General features: G+C 29.2%; 2 protein-coding genes across 2 annotated transcripts; one reads left to right on the top strand and one right to left on the bottom strand.

Annotated features, from left to right (window-relative positions):
- The first annotated feature begins 10,724 nt into the window (after positions 1-10,724).
- Positions 10,725-13,480, top strand: LOC141664769 (putative protein phosphatase 2C 73). Its single transcript, XM_074470728.1, has 6 exons — positions 10,725-10,900; positions 11,373-11,635; positions 11,805-12,104; positions 12,233-12,350; positions 12,439-12,662; positions 13,146-13,480. The coding sequence occupies exons 2-6, from the start codon at positions 11,399-11,401 to the stop codon at positions 13,356-13,358; spliced, it is 1,092 nt and encodes a 363-aa protein (XP_074326829.1). The 5' UTR covers positions 10,725-10,900; positions 11,373-11,398; the 3' UTR covers positions 13,359-13,480.
- Positions 13,481-13,714: 234 nt separating this feature from the next.
- LOC141664777 (uncharacterized) lies at positions 13,715-20,867 on the bottom strand. Its single transcript, XM_074470736.1, has 8 exons — positions 20,492-20,867; positions 20,311-20,377; positions 19,190-19,229; positions 18,943-19,075; positions 17,919-17,990; positions 16,849-16,929; positions 14,382-14,443; positions 13,715-14,308 (listed from the first exon to the last, which is right to left on the bottom strand). The coding sequence occupies exons 1-8, from the start codon at positions 20,771-20,773 to the stop codon at positions 14,245-14,247; spliced, it is 801 nt and encodes a 266-aa protein (XP_074326837.1). The 5' UTR covers positions 20,774-20,867; the 3' UTR covers positions 13,715-14,244.
- Positions 20,868-22,777: the final 1,910 nt, after the last annotated feature.

The following is a 22,777-nucleotide window of genomic DNA, read 5'->3' on the forward strand; positions in this document are numbered from 1 at the left end:
GTTTGACGGGAGGGCGGCTCAAACTAATTGTTATCTAAATCATAATGATTTTTTAATAGTATTGTGTTTGACGGGAGAATGACTCAAACTAAATTTTATCTAAATTATAATATTAGTTTATATATTTTTATCGTAGGTAACCCGCAGCCGCTACCCTTAGGGATATTAATTTATATTAGAATTTAGCTAATTAGTATTTTATTATTACAACAGGCGTTGGCCTAACAAAACCTCATAATTAGGACGATTATTATCGACTTATGAATACGTGATATAAACTGGTATCATGAAGAAAAATGTACGCCATTTTGTTATGTTATGTTTATTATAACATGTATCGGCCTAAAAGAGCGTGACACAAAATGGGCAATAATTATGAATAATTTTTTTTATTATAGTTCATGTTTTTCTTAAATAATCTTCCTATTAATTGTTTACAAAAAAAATTTTAGGGCCGCTCTAAAATTGCTTCAATTATATTTATCTTTTTTTCTAGAGCTCCCAAGCTTCAATTCAAAAAATTAAAACTTCCTAATTTAGGTCCTATATTTTAGAAAATAAAATCCAAGTTCATATAGAAATAGAAATAAAATAAAATCCAAGTTTATATAGAATAGAAAACTTCCTTATTTTACTTCTATATTTTAGAAAATAAAATCCAAATTCATATAGGAGTAAAAATAAAATTCAAGTTTATATGGAAGTAAAATTTAATTAAAATTATATTTAATTCAAGAATAAATTTTTATTAAGATCCTATACATATGGACATAAATAGGTTTTAAAAAAAAATTGGTCGATTGATGATTCTTTCAACAATTTTATTAACTTTTTGTTTTCTTCGTTTTGCAGGTACAATGAATTACTTCTTCTTCTTCTTCTTTTTAAATTAAAAGGGACTTACATATATGAACATAAATATGTTTATTATCTATATATTTGTTCCTATATAGATGTTCTTGTGGCGCAATACCTCAATTTGGAGGTTAGTTAAAATCTCCGTTATATATTTTAGAGCATGTAACTTATGTTAAGTGTGTGTATAATAACATCTACAAGTTTGGATATGTGTTTATGTCAAACATCATTATGCTTCCCAACCCTTATGCTTCGAGACACAACTAAATATAAATCTATTCATTACTTGCAAGACTTCTTCTTTGTAACCTATCTACACTTCTACACTAACAAACGAGTATGCACTTTATCATGGTAACATCTTGATATTTTTGTTATTTTACACTGATTTCGATTTTCATATAATAAATATTAATATTTTATTGTAGGTATGAAGAAGATATAATGAAAAAGGCATAGAGTTCTTTTTATTTCAAATATGTTAATACCAACTTATTTTTCTATTCTATCTCGAGTAAGTTAAAATAAGTTTAAATTATTATAAATTTTTTCCATTTCGAATATGTTAGTAGCAATTTTTTTTTCTATTTTGAATATGTTAAAATAAGTTTTAATTATTATAGGCCTTTTCTTACCTAAAATTTAGGACCTAAAGTAAGTAATCTGTTTTTGAATATATATTCCCAATTAGAACGGATTTCAAGAAAGTGAAATTTCATAATTGACCTTTTGACTCAGATTCTGAGCTGATTCGGCTGGATTTTAAATTCAAAACTACTTCTGAATTAACGTTTTTCGCACAAGTTTTTTGTGGGTTGTTTAATATTCAGAATCAGACTTCTAGAGTTTCGGATATGGCCTGAACAGTGTATACTACGCAAGTGACCCATAATATTCGATTTTTAATCAAATTAAATTTCATATATGATTTTTTAAACAAATAAGTTACAACAACTATATATAAATGAATTTTTTTTAAATGTATAATATTTCAACAATTATTTGCATGCAAAAAGTCAGGAGGGACCCACGGCCAAGGGAGTTAAAAGGGGTCAATAGACCCTTCATGTACAAATCTTTAATATTATTTACAATAATGCCCTTTTTAAAAAAAATGTAGGTCGTCGTCTCTCGAGTGTATAAAAAGATATTCAACACAATATTCTTTATTTGTAGGGGTTTGCATCTTTTTATTGTTTCAATACTTAAATATTTTTTTTCTAATTTGGAATAATTTTTTATTATTATTGTATTTTGATGGGAGAATGGCTCAAAGTAAATTATATCTAAATTATAATAATTTTTTTCATTGTGTTTGATGGTAGGAGGATTAAACTAATTTTATCTAAATTATAATATCTTTTTATTAGGATTGTGTTTGACGGGTAGGCGGCTCAAACTAAATCTTATCTAAATTTTAATAATTTTTTTATTAGTATTGTGTTTGACGGGACGACGGCTCAAACTAATTTTATCTCAATTATAATTTTTTTTATTAATATTGTGTTTGACGGGAGAGCGGATCAAACTAATTTTTATCTAAATTATAATATTAGCTTATATTGGAATTTATCTAATTAGTCTTTTTTATAACAACAGGCGTCAGACTAACAAAACATCATAATTACTACAATTATGATTGACTTAAGAAAACATGATATAAAAGAGTATCATGAAAAAATATGTATGCAATTTTATTTTATTATGTATATTATAACGGGTGTCGGCCTAACAAAGCATGACTCAAAATGGCCAATAATTATGAATAATTAATTTTTTATTTATTATAATTCATATTTTTCTTAAATAATCTTAATATAAATTTTTTAAAATATTTTTTAGGGCCGCTGCACAGCGCGGCTTTGTCGACTAGTTATATTATAAAGAACACCAAATTCTGCCATGAGAAAAAGGTATCTCAAATGCAATGGTCGTGTCAGTTGGCATCTACCGTATTTTCAACTCATTACATTATTTTAATATAATTTTTACACGTGTAAAAATTATATTATTATTAAATTCAACTTTAACTCATTAACACTAAATTTTACATTATTCTTTTAATATATAGGTTATTTTATTATTAAAGTATAAAAATAAACTTAAAAAGTAACAAGTAATGGGATACAAATGAAATAAATTTGTTTTTGTAGAGGAGTACAAGGGCAATATAGAATTATACAAAAATTCTAAAAATTTAGTGTAACACCAAATTTGGTGTAATTTTCGGTATGACACCAAAATGATAATTTTTAAAGTTGAGTTGTAGAAGAATTTTACACCAAAATGGTATATAAGTGCATTTTTAAAGTTGTGTTGGAGATGGTCTTAGCAACGCAAAAATGGTGCAACCGTAAAGATAAGGGCCGTTTGAGATTGCTTGAAAAACTAAGCATAATAACCGTGCGAGACACGAATCATTTTCTAGAATTTTTTTATAAATCATGCAATTATAGTATTTTTAGTTGTTTTCTTATTTATAAATGTTGTACAATATCTAATGTATATCAGATACAAGTTGATTGTTTATGAACGTGTATTATTTTCATACAAGACATTACCAAATTACATAATATTTTTAATATAGCTCATTATGTAATATATATATATATATATTCTTATTTGTGTTGTATAATTTGTATTTAATTAATCAATATAAACACGGTATTCGGTGTACGTTTAAAATGAAACGATTAAACTTAATCTGTAGAATGTCGTTAGTATGCTTACAAAGAAAAAACTAAAGATTAACATATATGTTAAATATAGAGTTGACCATAAATTTTATATTTATTTAAATAAACTATATGTACTGGTCTAATTATTACTAAGTTCACTACTAACTTAAAATTAACTTGCTCAATTTAAAAAGATAAAAAAATACATAACTGAAGTCAGAATGACTTACAATTATAATATATAATAATGTAAAATTTATAGTACTGCTAATATAAAAGTTGATTATATGAAAAATGTTAGTTTTTGAAATTAAACGTACGTATATATGGAAAAATGTTAGTTTTTTATTTATGCTACTCTTAACAAAGTAAAATTAAGTTGTATGTGTGTGTCAACATGTAATTATCGTATGTTGCATTTCTTAGTAAATTACGATGATTTCAATTATTTATATGCTAAATATATGATTTATGTACATGTATAATCATTATTACTATCTAGTGAGACAATTGATTACTTAAATAACATGCATCCATAATTATTCAAAAATTAAAATTATGTAATAATTAAATTGCAATAATTTATATATGATATTCAAATTATCACTGACAAATAATCCATATCAAATTTTTACGCAACCGAGTATCAATCATAGTTGTAACATAAAAATAAATTATATACTTTAAAGACTTATTATTGATATTCATGATTTTTTTCAATAAAAATTGATAAATGATTAGTACGACTCTAATATTTCTTCATATAATAATTTGATAACATTGTATACTATTCTCCTAAAATTAAATATTTTTCAATTCGATAAAGTTTTATAACTATTAGTTGAACTGGATAATTTCTTCAAATTATTGAACAATATATATTTGATTTAAAATGTATAAAATGTATTGAATCAAATGCTACAATATTGTATATATATATAACTTTTATTTGAATAATTCAAAATATTAAAAATATTTCAAAATATTTGTAAAATATTATCTTGATCAATGAATATTGCTTATCTAAAGAATTATTTTGAAAAAGCTATTTTTTAAAATGAAAATAAAAAATAAATCAATTTAATATATCATCTTAATTTTAACAAATCTCGTGAGATCTCATATCAAATTTTGAATATTTTAAAAATTGGGACAAATCCCAAAAATAATAATGGGCCAAGTTTTGGTTTTAAATTTGAAATAAATTAAAATGAATTGAATCATTATAATTCGAATTTATCAAAATATGTAATACTAATATAGATTATTTATATATAAGAGATTCTATTTTCAATATTTTCTTTAAAAATTATATGTACATTTTAATTATTTATTATAATAAAAAATATGAAATTTATTTTCAAACTAAAAGATGATTAATAAATAAAATAATAATCCTATATACTATGCCTATTTTTATATCTGGAATTCAATTCTTTAAAATTTATTGTACAAATATTCAAGTAACTATCTATTTTTTTTGTGGAATTCAAGTAATTATTACAATTTAGTGTTATTCCGAAATTTTTGAATTTTGGGTTTTTTTAGTATTGTTCTATTTAAATTATTATTTGTGTGTTTGATTATCTCGTTTTATGCGATGTGTCTCGTTTTGTGCGATATGGTGGTTGTATTGAAAATGAAGTTGATTGTGTATTGGGAAATCTGGATATCTCGCATCAACAACACTTTCGGCAGGTTTATAGCTGGTGTCCGGCAGGTAGATAGTTGGGGTGCGTTTGGAACGGTGGTGAAAATTACAAGTGTTCATCTCTCACAAAAAATATTTGTTTATAAGGCTTCTAAACTCAGTTGTTGCAACTGAGTACTCTGAACATTGCACTATCAATCGAATTAATGTGAGGGTTAATTGTGAAACAACTGTTTTCGGGGGAGATGCATGTTGGATTGCCCGGGAAACTAATACCTTCATTTTTAATTTTCAGAATATTTGTATTCACTTTGTTAAGCAATCCGGAAATAAAACAGCTAATTATTTAGCTCTATTTATTTTTCAACCTGGTTGCATGATCAGTTGGAGTTTTGTCCCGATTGAGTCTCTTTCAAGTTAATAATAAAATCTGTTTTTAATTTGACAAAAAAAAGTAAATATCTTTAAAGTTAAATAAAATACTCATTTAACACACTTACCTATTATGTATATGATAAAAAAGACATGTGACAATACGGTGTAGTGGTATGAGGTTATTGAGGTGGATGAAATATGTCAAGTTCGATTGCCACAGGCCACATATTTTATATAAATATTAAAAATATGGGTAGTTTAATCTTTGGTAATTTAGTCTTTTCAACGAGATTTTTTAATCAAAATTGTGATGTAAGTGATATAAACATTATAAATTAAAAATTAGGTAGGTGTTTGAATTTTTTTAAGTATAAATTACTTATGAGTTAATAATGTGTCTAATAAATCATAATTTATAAATTAAGTTTCTGTTTTGAAATTAAATTAAAATATAAATTATAAATTATGAGAATTAATAATTTTAATACATGAATATAAACTAAAAAATAGAAAATTTAAAACAAAGATAATTACCTTAAGATTATTTAATTTGGTCTATTAAGAGGTTTTTTTATTAATAAAGGATATAAATAAATAAAAATTAAATAATTAACATTTATAATAAATTTCAAAAATCGAATAAACAGGTTTAGTAAATGATATTTTTTGACAAGGTGCCTCTATTAAAGTTTGATTGGTTTTATTTAGGGAAGAAAATTTATAAGTTTATAACGTGTTTAATAATTCATAATTTATAAGTTATAATTACTTATTGAAAAAGTTGATAATTAAATATACTATTTTAATACACTGATAAAAAATTTAAAATTTTGAAAATAAAAAAATTCAAATATAAATACAAATAACAAAAGTAATATAAATCGAAAAGAAACAGAGAACGGTTGGGCATGAAAACGAGAAAGTGAAGAAACCCAAAATTTTGCTTATCAAGCCAAATTGGTGAAATAATCATGTTCCCCTTTTTTCCCCAAACACATGGTAAGAATGGAAATCAGGCTTTAAGCCCATTTAAGACTGAAAGATAGATTGCAACTGCTCTGGCGTACACTAAGTAGTAAATCAAAATATGCAAAATTATATGTGCTCTTCCACATTCGAAGTAAAAGAAAAAATGATAAAAATAATAGTTTTTTTTAAAAAATAATTATTTTAAAAAATCGTTAAATTTAGCCGATTGAATACTCGAATGTCAGTTGAATATCCTAGTTTGTATAAGATACTCTACTGTTAGTTAAGTATTTCGTATATAGATATTTAATTGAGAGTTGGGTATATTATATAAAGTGAATATAACAATGATAATTCGGTATTTTATTGGCTAAAGATGGCTAAATTTTCAAAAATTGGTCAATTCTGTTAATTTTAAATAAAAATAAGGAAATTTATCATTCACTCAAGTTAGAATTTGAAGGTTCCGCAAAAATATATAGATGTAGAAATTATTTTCTATCATTATTCTTATTAAAAAAGAGCATTATAAAATTTTAAAATATTGTAAATTAACTATAATGTTAAATTTAATTACCGGTTATGTTATGCTACACTGATTAGAATTTAGGTTTTTTCTTAGGTTAATAGAAATTAGGTTTACTAGGATTATATTAATATCATTAACATTCCTTCAATTCAATGCGATCACTGGGTAGTTCTTCCGATTTTCGATTAAGCGTTAAATGAATAAGATGGGGATGTGGCACCCATTTCTGAACCCATCATAATACACGTTTATAATTACGAGATAAAGTTCTCTTTCCATATTTTTGGACCTGTCAAAGTATATCCGGTAAAATCTCGATAAATTAATGTTCGATAAATTAATAACCTTATTAAATTAATAATTTTTTATAATCCTTAGTCAGACCCTTTATGCTAAATTAATAATTCGCTAAATTTATAAGATAAGTCTCATAAAATATACTCCATCTGTCCCTTTCAATTGTTTATATTTTTAAGAGAGTGTCCGACACGTATTTTAAGGTTCATATAAAGTATGGTTCTGTAATTTTTTTTTACAATTTTGTTTTTCTGAATAAAATTTAAAACATTCAACTTTTATTCAGAAAAAGAAAATTATAAAAAATAAGTTACATAACTATACTTTTTATGCACCTTAAAATGCGTGTCGGGCACTTGCTCAAAAATGTAAATAATTGGAAGAGACTGAGGGAGTATAAATTAATAATTGCATATTACATCAAAATTATAGATTTCTAAAATGCACTTTTATAATAAGTCTCAATCGTAAACTACTTCTTTTTAAAATTAATGTCACGTTATACTTCATCTTAAATCTTTCTCAATGCATTATGAAACTCTAGTGTACTAGGTTCATATTACAAGAGAAAATTACGTAATGTAACCGTTGTTTTAAGGACATCTTTTCGTGAGACGAGCTCCAACTACGTACTTAGTTAAATCAAGTCATTTTATTGTTGTGGTAAATAGGACCAAAGGAGGTCTAGAAAAGATAGGCACTACCTTGAACCATTTTGAGAACTTCACCACATTAAGACATTACGTGATCTAATTAAATAAGTAAATCTTTTCAATTTACTTAAATTCATTAATATTTCTTAATATTATTTTAAGTATTCAATAGATGAAAATATATAATTATTCTGAGAATAGTATATGTTATAAAATTTTAAATAATATACCTCGATAAATTAATAAATTATTAATATATCGATAAATTAATAAATTATTAATTTATCGAATATTAATATTTCAATTAATTAATAATTTTTCATGATCACAAAGGTATTAATTTATCGAGTTTTTACTCTATCAATATTTTCAATTATTATATCATGTTAAACTATTAGTTATTTTAAAATTTCAAAATGTCAGAAATTTTGACTTACTACAATCATATATCTCATGTATTATATATACTATCTTAATATCTGTGTGATGCACAATTTTTTTTTAATACTATATAACTTTTGAATTTTTTTTTTATTTTGAACTGATAACTTAAATTAGCTCATTTAAGTTTTTTAAATAAAATGATTTAATGATAAATATATTAATACTCGTATATGTTCATGATTTTTTTAATAAGAGTTATTTGAATAAGAAAATATTACTTATTGAACGATATAATTTTATTGATATTTCTAAGTGTTTTACAAAAAACTATAATTATATTTTAATTAGAATTTAAGTTTTAAATTTAATCAATAATATATGAATTATGATTAGCTTGATATTAATATCATTTTATCCAGAATCAATAATTTATATTATTGTGTTTTTTTCCCGAAACTAATTAGACCGACAAAATCCAACTAATTATTTTTAGTTTGATTTTAATTTTTTAAGCCCGGTTTAATAATATAATTTTGTTTTAACCCGGACAAATAGTATATATAATTTTGTTTTAGTTAGTCCAATTATATTTTGATAAATTAACTTTTAATAGTATATATATAGATATGTATAATATCTATATAATAGTAAAATTGTTTGTCATAATAAAGATTTTATAAAAATTAATTAAATGTTAATTAAATTAGTAGAATAAGTTGACTTTGGTATTCATTAGAATAATATAAACATAAATATGAATTCAAATTTAAACCTGTAGAAGATTTGGCTTTAATATCAAATATAATTATATAGAGTTCAATATTAATTAGAATTTAGATTGATGGAGAAAGTTGACTTCAATATCAATTATAATTAGAATGACCGACCGACCAACCAAACTTTTAATGTTTCGTCTATTATAATATAGTATATATATATATACACACATGTATGTCTTTTTTTTAGAAAACTATTTTATAGAGAGAACTGTAAAGAACCATTGATTCTATATATAAAATTTCATCAAATTCAGAAATGATAATGCAAAATAATAGTTATATTTAAATATAATAAAATGTTTAACAATTGAAATTTGGAAAAAAATTGATTTTAAATTTGATACTACGGTGAAATAATTTTGGGTAAATGTGATTTTACTTGATTGTATTAAAGATTCACTTAAAACTTTATAATAAAATTTTAATAATATTTGAAAATAAAGAAAATGTGGAAATTGGTTTTAAATTTATTAACTAAAATTTATAACGATTGTCTAGGGAGCCTAAAATCATTTACTCCATCACAATCCCATCCCGTATTCGATTCAGTTTACATAAAAGATCCGCAACAGTTACTTAAACAGAAGAGGAAGCTATGGACGAAATAGGCAGTCGCGTAGAGTAGGTAGGATAGTACAATGACACGGGCCAACCGACCTCTATAGTATAGTTGAAGTTATATGTATTCACACAAATTGGAGTTTCGATATATCAATTATTTGTATAATTTATATAATTCTATTAAAATACTACTTATTTGATTTTTTTTTTTAATTAAAATCATACACCAAATAATGTGTCTAGTTACTGGCAGCCTTAACATGTCCAACAAATTAAATACTGCCTAACAATATGAAACATCAAGTAATTCGAAACAACAATGTTAGATTACATTAGATTCAATCCATTTTGTTCAAAAAATTATAGATTATTATCACCTTAACACTTCACATTTGATAATTCAAATCCCTACAAATTCTCCAAAGACTCCAATTCTCTTCTAAATATTAAACACATGTAGAATTAATCTATACAACCTTTTTACATAATAAAACACCATCGAAGGTTCATCTCGTAACTATATAAATAGAAAAGATACAGTTTATCGAAGAAATGCTGATGAAAAATATCACTTGTAAATAAAAATAGTAGAGAAGATATTTTTTAATGAAGAACTTTTGAAGAAAAATACGTACTTTATATGCAACACAGCAACAAACTATTACTTTCTAATGGTTATTGCATGCAACATCCCAAAGCACCTCCTTTCTTACAAAATGTGTGGGGGGTTTACAGAAAAATCAAAATTATGACTTTGAAACAAGCGGAGCTGGTAAAACTTATGTTACTAGAAATATTACAGTATGAATTATATGGTGCATGAGTGGGTGGTTAAAATGGTCAAATGAGTGGCTTCTGGATTAACGAATGGACACATCACTTGTTTGCATTATTACATCCCCTAACTCAGGAAGGATCTTTGAGTTGAGCTGCCTTTGTTGTATATACACTTACAATACAACCAAATACACGTTATTTACTGTTTCATTCCACAAAAACCCCACCACCTTGTTTTCTTCTCCTTGCATATATATCAAAACTTTAACTATGGATAATCATCATCTTTTACTTACCCCATTTTCTCCCACCATCTCTCTCATTCAACTATTTTCCGGCCATTTTCCGATCTTTTTATTAGTTTCCGACATACTAGCCCAAGAATCAAGGTATTTCTTCAACTTTCCTTCTTTCTTTCTTTCTTTCTTTTTTTTTTGAAATTTAGGGTTTTGGTTTATTTATGATTTGAGTTTGTGAAATGATTGAAATTTGGAGTTAGGTGTGTATTTGGATGTATTTTCTTGATTCATATGTTGTTGTGGTTATGTTAGTTTCTTGCAATTATTTTGCAGTAGATAATTTGATGCAAGAGTAGATATTTTTCTACTTTTTGGTCTGCACTCTAAAGCCACTTATCCTTTGAGACAGGGTGGCCTTTCTTGTGTTCATTGAATTATGCTTTAGTGGAAATGAAATTTATGACTTTCGGTCATTTCACACACATCTTACTGACACATGTACAACAAAAGTGATAATGGGATATTCTGTAATGATGTCAAGAATAAGGTTATGGTGATCATGTATCATGTCTTGCACATGTAGAATTTGTGCATATAAGAACACCATATCTTATCTTTGTAGGAATTAAAGTTGTGGAGGTGGATTGAATGGAGCATTTTTCAACCATGTTTAGTGGACTAGCAAAGTCACTTAAGAAAGTGAAGGGTTCAGGGAATTGTGGTGGTAGAGGGGCAGTAGAAACCATGGTGAAGGAAGCCAAGAAGAATGATCTTATATTGAGGTCTTCGGGAACGCTGAATGTTGATGGATCAAACAATTTTGCTGCAATTTCTTCGAAAAGAGGCAACAAAGGAGTGAACCAAGATTGTTGCATTGTGTGGGAGGTAATATATAGGCAACGACTTGCGAGTGTTGCAAGTCTTGCAACCGCAATTTTTTTTTATACTTTTAGTCCTAATTAATCGCCCATATACAAATGTTTCATTTAGCTTTTTGTGCAGATTTATTTTTGTGAGGTTCGTGTGTCTCATTCGTCTTTATTTGGGTGTGTAGGCATTTGGATGCCAAGTAGAAATGATGTTTTGTGGGATATTCGATGGACATGGTCCGTGGGGGCATTTTGTTGCGAAGAGGGTTAGAGAACTAATGCCAGTGTCTTTGTTGTGCAATTGGCAAGAGGCAGTTGTAGAAGCCTCACTTGACACTGAACTTGATCTGGACTTTGACAAACGATTTAATCTATGGAAGGATGCATTCTTGAAGGCTTGTGCTTCAGTTGACCGTGAGCTGGAGCATTATCGTAAAATTGATTCTTTCTACAGCGGCACCACTGGTTTGACAATTGTTAGACAGGTAAGTAGAAAGGTCCTTAGATATTGTGAGGATAAATTAGCATGAAGAACTTTATAGATTTAGTGAATCAAACCAGTCTGTTTAAAGTGTCACTAAAATTCTGATATTGTCTAATGGTGGTATGTTAGGGTGACCTTCTAGTAGTAGCAAATGTTGGGGACTCTCGTGCTGTATTAGCTACAACCTCTGATGACGGCAGTTTGATACCAGTTCAGCTTACTCTTGATTTTAAGCCTAATATACCTCGTACGCTTCTTCTTCAATTGTTTCCTGTTCTCTACTTGCATAATGTTTGGAAATACACTTCCTTGATTATTTATAACTTCGTCTGCAGAGGAGGCAGAGCGCATAGTTCAGTGCAATGGTCGAGTTTTCTGTTTAGATGATGAACCTGGCGTTCACCGAGTGTGGCTGCCGAATGAAGAATCACCAGGACTCGCCATGTCTAGAGCTTTTGGTGACTATTGCTTAAAAGATTTTGGACTAATTTCTGTGCCTGAAGTGACTCGAAGACAGATAACTGTCAGAGACCAGTTCATTGTGCTTGCAAGCGACGGGGTACGTAAAATAGTGTTTGTAGTTGTCTGTTTACAAAATGGATATCTTTTGTTGCAATACATTACATGCTCTCATTTATTAACAATGTCTATAGATTATCCTAAACAAACAAACAACATATGAAGCATAATTCTTATTTTGGTTCTAAATGAGCATAACGATGACTGGGGGGGGGGGCACCCAGAAATTTTATAAACTATAATTAGTTGGATGGACCATAATTCTTAGGTATTTTGGTTCTAAATGATGGACCATGAATTTCTATAACCAAAAATCCTTTAGTTGCCCCTAACATAGCCCAACAGTCCCCTCATGACCTGATCCCGCGTCCGCCTGTGAGTAAACATTATAACAGGAAGAATATAACTATTGGCATGTACATATATTCAGAAATGAGCACATTCCTGCAAGTACGATTATATATGTCAAAGCATGTTACTTGGTTTCCGAAACTGACAGTTAGGTTCACTTTTGTGCATTAAGGTTTGGGATGTGATCTCCAACGAAGAAGCGATTGCAATTGTGTCGTCAGCACCAGACAGAGAGAAGTCTACTAAGCGATTGGTTGAATGTGCTGTTCGTGCATGGAAGCTAAAGAGACGAGGCATAGCAACAGATGATATTTCAGCTATTTGTCTATTTCTTCAGAATCATACATTATCGCATAATGTCCACCCTGTAATTACTCCTATATAGGTTTTAAGAACTAGAGTACATTGCTTGATCTTCTCATTTAACGCTACGGTTCATATGGCACGTAATAATCTGCTTATAGAATCTTTCTTTCTTTATCTAAAAAATCAGGTGCAATGCTCCAATATTTAGATGTTCTCTTAGCTTCTATATTCCTGGGGGGGGGGGATTAATTTTTTGCTCCTCAAGCTAATTACCTTAATTTTATTAATATCAGACATACAGTTTATCTCAATTCATGTAACTTTAACACTTTAACACTATGGTTAGAGTAAATTTGATATTAACTTTGTCTAAACATGTCTGATCAACCCATCTTTACAAAAATGTACATCTACTATGTTGGTTAGTGACCCCAATAAAAGTAAAATATAAGAAATAAATAACAAAATACGGAATTCATTAGACAAGCATTCATGTGACCTAGTATGTACAGAGTCCATTACTTTTCAGAAGCAAAAACAGATTCGAAGAAATCTGCATATACGATCCTAGAAAACATTGCCTGCTAAAGAAGCTGCAAAGGGTGATTCCCCGTGACTTACAAAAAAATATACAAGTGAAACAATTCCATCCCCGTCTGTTTTTTAGACTTCTAAAGAATTCCATCCCCATCTTGATGTCCTTCAGAAAAACCTTTCACTTTCTATCTGGCTGAACTGTTCAAGGACCCTGTGTATTAGTGTTTCATGAAGGATAATTGTATAGTAGTCAGAAAATCTGATTCACATGAATGTTATATGCCGCCTGATATTTGCTATTTGCAAGGCATGGTACAAATAAATGTCTTTGACAACTATTGATATGTTAATATATCATTTCAGTTAACTTGCAGTTGCAGATGAAGTTATGCACAACTCTATCTTTTAGCTAGTGAAGCAAATCACTCTTACTGACTCCAGTTTCGACATTGTGTGTGAACTTTTGCAAGGGAAGCCATATAATCATCCGACCTGGGGAAAAAAAGAATCAAGAACTGACGAAGTATGGTTCTATATGAATCCGAGGTTTGACATGTGAAGTGACCTTTGTCCATAAGGAGATTCACATGCAGCAACTATATGACGTTTCGCGCCATCTGGTTGACCCTGCAACGGTAGATATTTTTCATGCAGTCAGTGCCCATCCACGCAGTTGTGAAAATTCAATCTTTTTTAGGTATGATTACTGAAGAATAATCACTGCAAATAGAATTGAGTCTACATATATCCACAAATTTTGCAAACATAAAATTGAAGAAACTCTAAATTTTTTACTCTCAAGTTGCTTTGCATTAATAAATTAATGTATTTCTAGAATGATATATTCCCCCAGAAAAACTCTGTAAACAGTTCAGGATAAAATTTTGGTTTTGACCTTTCTATCCTTTCTATTTAGTTGCTAAATTAATTTACTACATCTCTCGTTTCATGTACTTTATCCTCTAAAAGTCTGTCTATCCAACTATATAGCTTCAAGCCTCCATTTGTCCTCTATTTTTTTCTTATGGTCAATTTGATGAAATTTATTCTCACGCCTACATGCCTCCACAAAAATATTGAACTCTTGACTTCTTATAACCAAGAGAGGGCTCAAAGGGCTATCCGCTAGGTTAAGCCTAGAAGATCTAGTTCTCCAATTCTCCAACTCTCCATCTCTCATTGTCTGATTCTATCATCTTTTGCGTCTCTCATTTACATAGAGACCTAAAGCATAAGAGAAATTTAAGTAGACTTGCTTAAATAAGATTATACAATCCTCCAGGATCCATCTGGTTGAAAAAATTCATGTTGGAGATGATGAAATAAAATTTGTACTTTTTTGTGTTTTGTAGGTAAATACTTATAAATTTCATTCGTTATATTTCTATAAATTTAAACTAGAGCTTAAACACACCACAATTAAGAAGGAATGAAGTAATGTTCCATTCTTCTTTCTACCTTTTAAACTCTACAAATCCTTCTCTCCCCCATTATTTTTGTCCAAAGATTTTCACTGCATTCCTACGTTAATTTAATATTAACAGATTTAATCTGCTGACTGTTTTTTATATATTTGTTGGTGTCAAATCAAAAATTTAAGTTGGCTTGCAGAAGACTTGCTATAGGAAAATCCATTTTTAAAATTTTACGAGACTTCATAACAAAAACATTATAAATATAAGAGTTATATTCATTTTGCATCCCTTCGGTTTCAGCTTAATACAAATTTGGTTAAGAACTTTAATTATATGCAATATGCATTCCTTACGTTTCTATACTCTTACAATAACCAACCCTTAATCAATTTTCTGTCATTTTTGACTGTTAATTTTCAGTTGACTAGGGGTAAAACGGAGATAACACATATAAAATATTTAAATAAAGCATTAATAAATTTAAAATATTGGAAAAAATAGTAAAAAAATTAATGATTTTTAAAAAATAAATTGAATCAGGTGTTAAATCGATTTAAGCCTTTTTTTAAAAATAATAGTAATATTTTTTTAGTTTTTCTAATTTAATTATTTCATCTTTAAAATATTCAAGTTAAATAATATTTTTTGATATATTTAATATTTTTTGATATATTTATAATTATTACGCACATTATAAAATTTTTATATAGATACTCGCACTATAAAAAAATTAACTATATTTTTTTGTAGTTTTTTCGAATTTTTAACATATTTTTTAAATATTTTATACTTAATATCTCCATTTTACCCCTAGTCAACCGTTATTTAACGGTCAAAATTAATAAAAATCGGCCGAAGGGTGGTCATTATAAGGGTATTAAAATCTAAGGGATGCATATTGTATATAATTAAAGTTTTTGACCCAATCCGCATTATGCTGAAACCAAAGGGATGCAAAGTGAAATTAACTCTAAATATAAATGTAATAGGTTTACTACATTTCCTTTTTTACTAGTGCAAGTAAAGCCTGAAGGCCTAACTCCAAGTCCTCCTTTGGCTTCTACTGAACTAGGACCACCCCTGCGCAATATGCAAACATACTGTCGATGGCGCCTTAATGTCCTCTGAAGTACACCACTGGGTAAGGCTTATTAAACGTGAAACTTCTCATATGAAACTTAAACTAGCAAGGGTAGGTCTTGCGTGGTAAACTATGTCTAACCAACAGCCTATCATTACCATTCTTGCCAACAAGGGAAGAATATCAGGTTCTCACTTCTAAGCACTACTGTAACTTGTAAACAAACACTTGCAAGCCAGATATTACCCGTTTGTTTTTATAGATAATATCTACAGTATCCAAAATCGTAAAATTAAAATTTACAACAACCTGAACATCTACTTTTTTAAGTGTTGACTAGCAACATAACTAAACCCTGTCAATAAGATGCGCCACAATAGCGACGTGTAGTCTTGTTATTGCTGCAAGACCAATAATAAGGTGATGCGCATTTGGGGGTTTATTTCCTATGATTCTTTGAGGATTTAATATTTATCGGATTCCTCTATCTCTCCTAAGTTATACAATTTGCAGTAGAAGGAGAGGCTGATACACACCTGGGATTCGTAATAAAGCCCAGCATATAAAGAAGCATAAAAAAATTCGCTTTCCTTGCCACTTGAAAATGCGTTGACAAGCTGTAAAGAAAATGTTTCTTCTCATCAAAAGTATAAAAATGAAACAGCAGATTAAAAGTATTATCTCTCAAAGAAATCAATATCCACCATCGTGTTTCAGAAGATATACCATTGAGGAACAAGGATGATGCAACAGTTATGTAAACAGAGAGAAGATTTACCTGATTCATATATTAATTATAGAGATACTTTTCTGCCATGTTGAATCTACTGGAATTTTTTTTTACTTTTTCTTATAAGTCAAAGACATGACATGAGTCATTAACACAAGTGATAGGTCTTCTGATTATTATTCTTCTAATTCATTACATTCTTATTTAAGTAAATCAAGACCACAATTTACATAAAACTGAAAGATTCTCTCCTCTTATGCAAAGCTGTAGAAAGAGAAAGTAAGTAATGATGAAAACAGAAACAGGTATATTACTAGATTTTCAAATTATTGCATGCACTATTTTTGGCTTTATTGTGCTTAAGCCTTTTGGCAAAATAAAAAACGATTTAAACTGGTGCCATACATTAAACTTACAAGCATTTATGAGCTACATGAGTATGTCCTATTCTGCCGGACCTAGTGAAGGGCTAGCAGGAGGTATAGCCGGCCCTAACAAACTTCCAAATATTGCTTCTACTATATATGTATTTAAGCTCAGTAACAGCTTATGTCTGAGGTTAGATGGTGAAAAAACTTATAAAGCATGGTTGATTGGTCCGAAATTTGTTGAAGTGATATTTTTTTTTCTCTGAATTGAAAATATAAGAGTAGTAAACAATATTAAATTTATATCATACCTTTTCTTATATATCTTCTAGCTAATGGCAAGAAAAATTTGTTACACAAAGCGCTGTATTGCACTTTCTACTTTTTCCCACTCCACCGGAGTAAGTGAACTCCAAATTACAAATTAATTTTACATTGTCCAACAAAAAATATGTAAATATTTAATATTCAGTTAGCTTAACAAATGCTGTCGGGGTAATCATCTAACCTTCTCTGGGTCACCCCCATCTCTGAACATGTTATAAGCTTCCCTCATAACAGGGCGGGGATCTCTACCAACCTACCACATACATGAAAACCAATGAGAAGTTACATGATCTTTCAGTTGCTTGTGAAATTCAAAAAATGACCTTGAAATAGAAATTCAGGTGAACAACAAAACTAGTAAAATTTTATGTATTGGATGAAGATATAATCCGACAACAAGAACGAAGAAAGATCAAAAGTGAAAAATGACTTATCTGAGAAGCTACGGCAAGTAAAAATTATCAATAAAAAATATATCCAAATGCATAACCATAGGTTCACCTAGATGAAGGCCATATGAACAAGCAAAAAGACCTTTTCCAAAAATATACTATGGATGTTTGGTGGTCTGGTCTAGGAAAAATAATAATATGTTGCAGTTTAGATATAGTGAAACAACCATTTTTATGTTATAAGTAAAAACAATATACTATGGGTCTTAGGGGTACAATAATATGTTGGAAAATCTCGAGGATACTTGAGGCCTGCTTCTTTGAGTTGCTTATATGTCAATTAGCTGATAAGGTTTATCTGTCTGAAAGTACGTGCGACTTCAAATTTACTGACTTGAAATTTACTTATAACTTGGATTGCAGAGTAGAAATAGAACAGAGGTGCATATTGCAGTTATTTTAAATATGTGATCAGACTTGTCAAAATCATTATTATCCTCTCCAGATGTATCTTCTAGTTGTTTTTCTATATTTTAGAAGTTACATATTAACTAAACTTACTAGCATATCCAAATAGATAATAACTTGTTAAGTAGAAAAATCACTTCTACTAAAAGTCGTAGATTATACTAAGCAACCAATAATTAACTCCAAAGTAATCCAAATAAGTAATTTATCAGTCTACTTAATAACCAAGCTAAATTTCTAGAGGGATAAAGAATATTACAAAGCAATGTATGATCAGCATAGTTATAGCAGTAAACCATTTACAAATTGAGGGCATGTCAACTGATCTAGACCCTATTATCATACCTCGAGATATTTTTTCCGTGCTTCATCCACTCCGTATAATTGAGCTTCACACAAAAAGCACCAAATTGACTCCTCTGTGTCATTTGGATTTTGTGCAACATCTATCCTAAATTGCTCTGCCCCTTCCTCAAACCTGGCACGAAAAGAACACTTCAATGTCCCCAAACTTATCAGTGTATTATGTATAAAATATAGATGATCAACCTAACTTATTCAAAGATAGAATGCAGCAAACACATCATAATACCTGTCAAGGTAGTAGAGTGAAAGACCCCTTTGCCAAAGATCTGACATGAAATTGTATTTTCCAGGTTATCCAGAGAACAAGATATATTTATGACTCATGACTACCTCCACATTACAGAAATTATCTGATCCAAGCATCTTGATATCCAAATGGTATAATATTACACACACTCTGACATCTTTAAAGGCAGCGATAGATTCAAAAATTCAAGGGGGTCGAAAGTATCATATAAACCATCCCAGCTACTCAAATTTCTACTAAAACTTGCAACATATGTGATTTAACTATAAATTCAAGGGAAACGTTCCCCTTGGATCCACCCAAGTATATAAGGAACATAGTTTCTAATTGGTGGAGAATAAAATTTCTCTATCAGAGAACTTTAAACATAAAATTTGAAGTAGAGGCATTGTGTTTCTGAGTTGTTGTGCCCGTTTGGGAAATCTTAAAATAAGTAACTTATAACTTAAAATAATTAAGTGCGAAATAAGTGATAAGTTGATAAATATTTATAAGTTCTATAAGTGTTTGGATAAATTTACTTATAAGTCAGAAATTTTTTTACTTAAATGAATTAAAATAAATAATTATTAAATACAATTATCTTAGTTCATGAATCTTAAATTAGAAAATATTTAAAATTTTATATTTTAAAATAAAAACTTTAGAAAAAAGTGAAAAAATGAAAATAAGTTGGAAAAAAGTACATCACTGCCAACTTTCCACTTATCAGCTTATAAGTTGTATAAGTTGGGTCGACAAATAGTCATCAATAAGTTGTCACGAGCTTATAAGCCATAAGTAGCTTATAAGCTAGTAGTCAAACAGGCCCATTATCCAGACTACCACAATTGAACATTATTGGGAAAAAAGGAGTAGATAAGAACATACAAGCTAATAAACTTGGTTTACCATATAAACTTTACTGTATTAATAGCATAATTAAATTGACATTAAATGTAACCTTACAATTCTGCAATTGTACTAAACTAAAACCGAACTAACATATAAAATCAGTGGTCCATTTTATACACATTGGTCATTAATTTCAGTTCTGCTGAAAAAACAGTTGCTAATATGTATTACCAAAGAGAGATTCTCTGTGAACATAAAATACTTACACGCCTTCTGACGAGAATCAAGTTGAATAGCCTTATCAAACTCCACAACTGACCCCAAAACATCACCCTTCATTACACAAACACATACAATCAAACACTAACACACATCATTAGAAACAAACATGTATCCAAAATCTATACCAATACATACACAATACATCAAATCTTCTAATTTATTTACCTCTCTAAAGAGTTGCATTCCACGACGAATCGCAATGAGAGCTTCCCTGCCAGAACTCCCACCAGTTACAGCATCCCAAAGCCCAGAAACAGAAGTGACTATGCTTTTTCTGGTGAAAATACCAACAGGGGTATCATAATTTACAGGTACTGACAGAGTAGTGTTACAGAAAAGTGAGTTCTTGGAGAGTTTTAGTGGGATAAGAGTTGTTCTGGTGGGTGTGGTGTGCAATGAGGTGATTTCAAGAAAAACAATGGGCTTGAAATTGTGGGTCATAGCCATTGATACAGATTTTGTTGAAAAAATTGCAAATTTGTGAAGCTATAAGCAGAACAGATAACTTATCTTTGCAGAAAGAGTGAATAACATAAATTTTTAATGTTTTATTTCTTTTCTATCCATATTGGGCCAATATTGACTTGTTTTTTCTTCAAATTCTTTTGGTACAAAATTTGTTTCAAAAGTAGGCCCAGTTTCAATAATTTCATCACTATTAAATTAAATAGATTGACAAGTATAGAGAATAGTTCAAAGAATCAGCAGAAGCAATTGTTCAAAATATAACACTGAATAATGAAAGTATCAACAATTAACCAATGTCTTAAAAAGGGGTTAAATATTAATCAGGTGACTCATTGCGTCCATTTGACTCAAGTAGGTGACTGAGTACAAAACAGACTCGTTCTGGTGACTGATTACGTTAATTAATCATTCCGTCAGCATTAACTATTTTTTGTAACGGGCAAATCTGTGACCTGGCTGTACAATGACTGATTGGATGAGATGGTGCTGATGTGGCTGACAACGGCTATATTGCAACATGTGTGTTATATAGAAGTTCAAACATGTAATGAAATTCTAGGGTTCTTGAGAGAAAAGAGCCATAACTATACAATTTCATATTATTCCTCTAATTCCTTCTAACCATAGCTTTATTATATATTGAAGATCGAAAGCCCCATGGCAACAAGCTCTGGAAGATCATCACAAGTATCGACAAGTGAGTATCTTTGTTATTGTGGAAGAAGGGCCAAAATGTATACTTCTTGGTCATTGAATAATCCTGGGAGAAGATTTCATACTTGTTGTCAACCACCAGTAAGCAACATGTACTGTGCAAATTATGTTTGAATTTTCAAATTCTTATCAAATGTTTAAATGTGCAGGCGATAAAATGTATGAAACAATGACAAAAATAACTGAATTTTGAAGATTTTTTACAAAAATGACAGTTTTTAAAAATTGGCCAACTATAGCGCCGATTCAATACATTACTGACGTATGCGTATTACAAGTTTTTGTAGTCTGAGTGTTTGCCACCTCGTGCTCTCCACATCTGCTATCTGCAATTTGCAAAAGACGGAGAACGAAGGCAGGGAAAAGTAGGTGGGACATAGTCCCATGGGATAGGTGCGTCTGTGCAGCATGGAGTTTCTTCTTAACAGTATATATAATATAATACTAATACGCATCTGTTCAATGCATATAAAGTTCATATACTCCCATACCAAATGCGTGTTTTGTGTTATAAAATTTGTATTACCTTGTCCAGAAATGCGTATTTCAAATTACTTCAATCCCGAATGCGTATCCTGAATTACCCTCTTGACATATGCGTATATGATCGGCTAAAATTGGCCAGATTTTTGAAACAAGTCATTTTGGTACGTTTTGTTCAGAAATTGGCTATTTTTGTCGACTGGCCTTTTATGTAACTATTTTCAATGGTATGATGCTGAAACTGAAGGAAGGCATGGTGGTGTTATCACCCACTTGAATAATAGGAGAATTTTTCAAGATGAAAAAAGTTTACTCCTTGAAGAAAGAATTGCAATGCTAGAAGAGAAACTAGCAGCCAGTGAAGAGAATAAGAGAAGTTTGGAGAAAAACAATGCGAAGACTGTGAAGGTCTACTTGATTGTAATAGTAGTGTTAGTGGTTCTAGTAAAACTAATGTAAACTTGGTCATGCATGTTTCTACTGATGGATTTTGAAGAAATGTCTTATTTCAGTGGATGAAATAACGTTATATTTATGCTGCAATAAAAAGAATTGAACTGATCCATACAATGATCATGAAATAGGTCATTCATTAAAATCATAATTAGGATCAGGTTCATTGGTTTACAGTTGAACATTATAACATAACATCCCAAAAAAGCAATCCCACATTGCTTAAGACCTAGTCGCAAAGTTCGCAAAACAACATTACATAGCACAAAATAGTGTTTAAACCATCCCAAGTTATCAAGTTCAACCGGTAATGCAAAATTAAAATAGAAAAAC

This window comes from Apium graveolens, chromosome 1 (genome assembly GCF_009905375.1).
Source record: "Apium graveolens cultivar Ventura chromosome 1, ASM990537v1, whole genome shotgun sequence".
Lineage (NCBI taxonomy): Eukaryota > Viridiplantae > Streptophyta > Magnoliopsida > Apiales > Apiaceae > Apium > Apium graveolens.

Coding starts and splice junctions, on each gene's coding strand:
- LOC141664769 (XM_074470728.1), top strand. CDS start 11,399: ATGGAGCATTTTTCAACCATGTTTAGTGGACTAGCAAAGTCACTTAAG. Junction 12,105..12,232: donor GTTTGACAATTGTTAGACAG/GTAAGTAGAAAG, acceptor GTGGTATGTTAG/GGTGACCTTCTAGTAGTAGC. Junction 12,663..13,145: donor TTGTGCTTGCAAGCGACGGG/GTACGTAAAATA, acceptor TTGTGCATTAAG/GTTTGGGATGTGATCTCCAA.
- LOC141664777 (XM_074470736.1), bottom strand. CDS start 20,773: ATGGCTATGACCCACAATTTCAAGCCCATTGTTTTTCTTGAAATCACC. Junction 19,230..20,310: donor TGATTCTCGTCAGAAGGCGT/GTAAGTATTTTA, acceptor ATTTCATGTCAG/ATCTTTGGCAAAGGGGTCTT. Junction 17,991..18,942: donor CACGGAAAAAATATCTCGAG/GTATGATAATAG, acceptor TGTATGTGGTAG/GTTGGTAGAGATCCCCGCCC.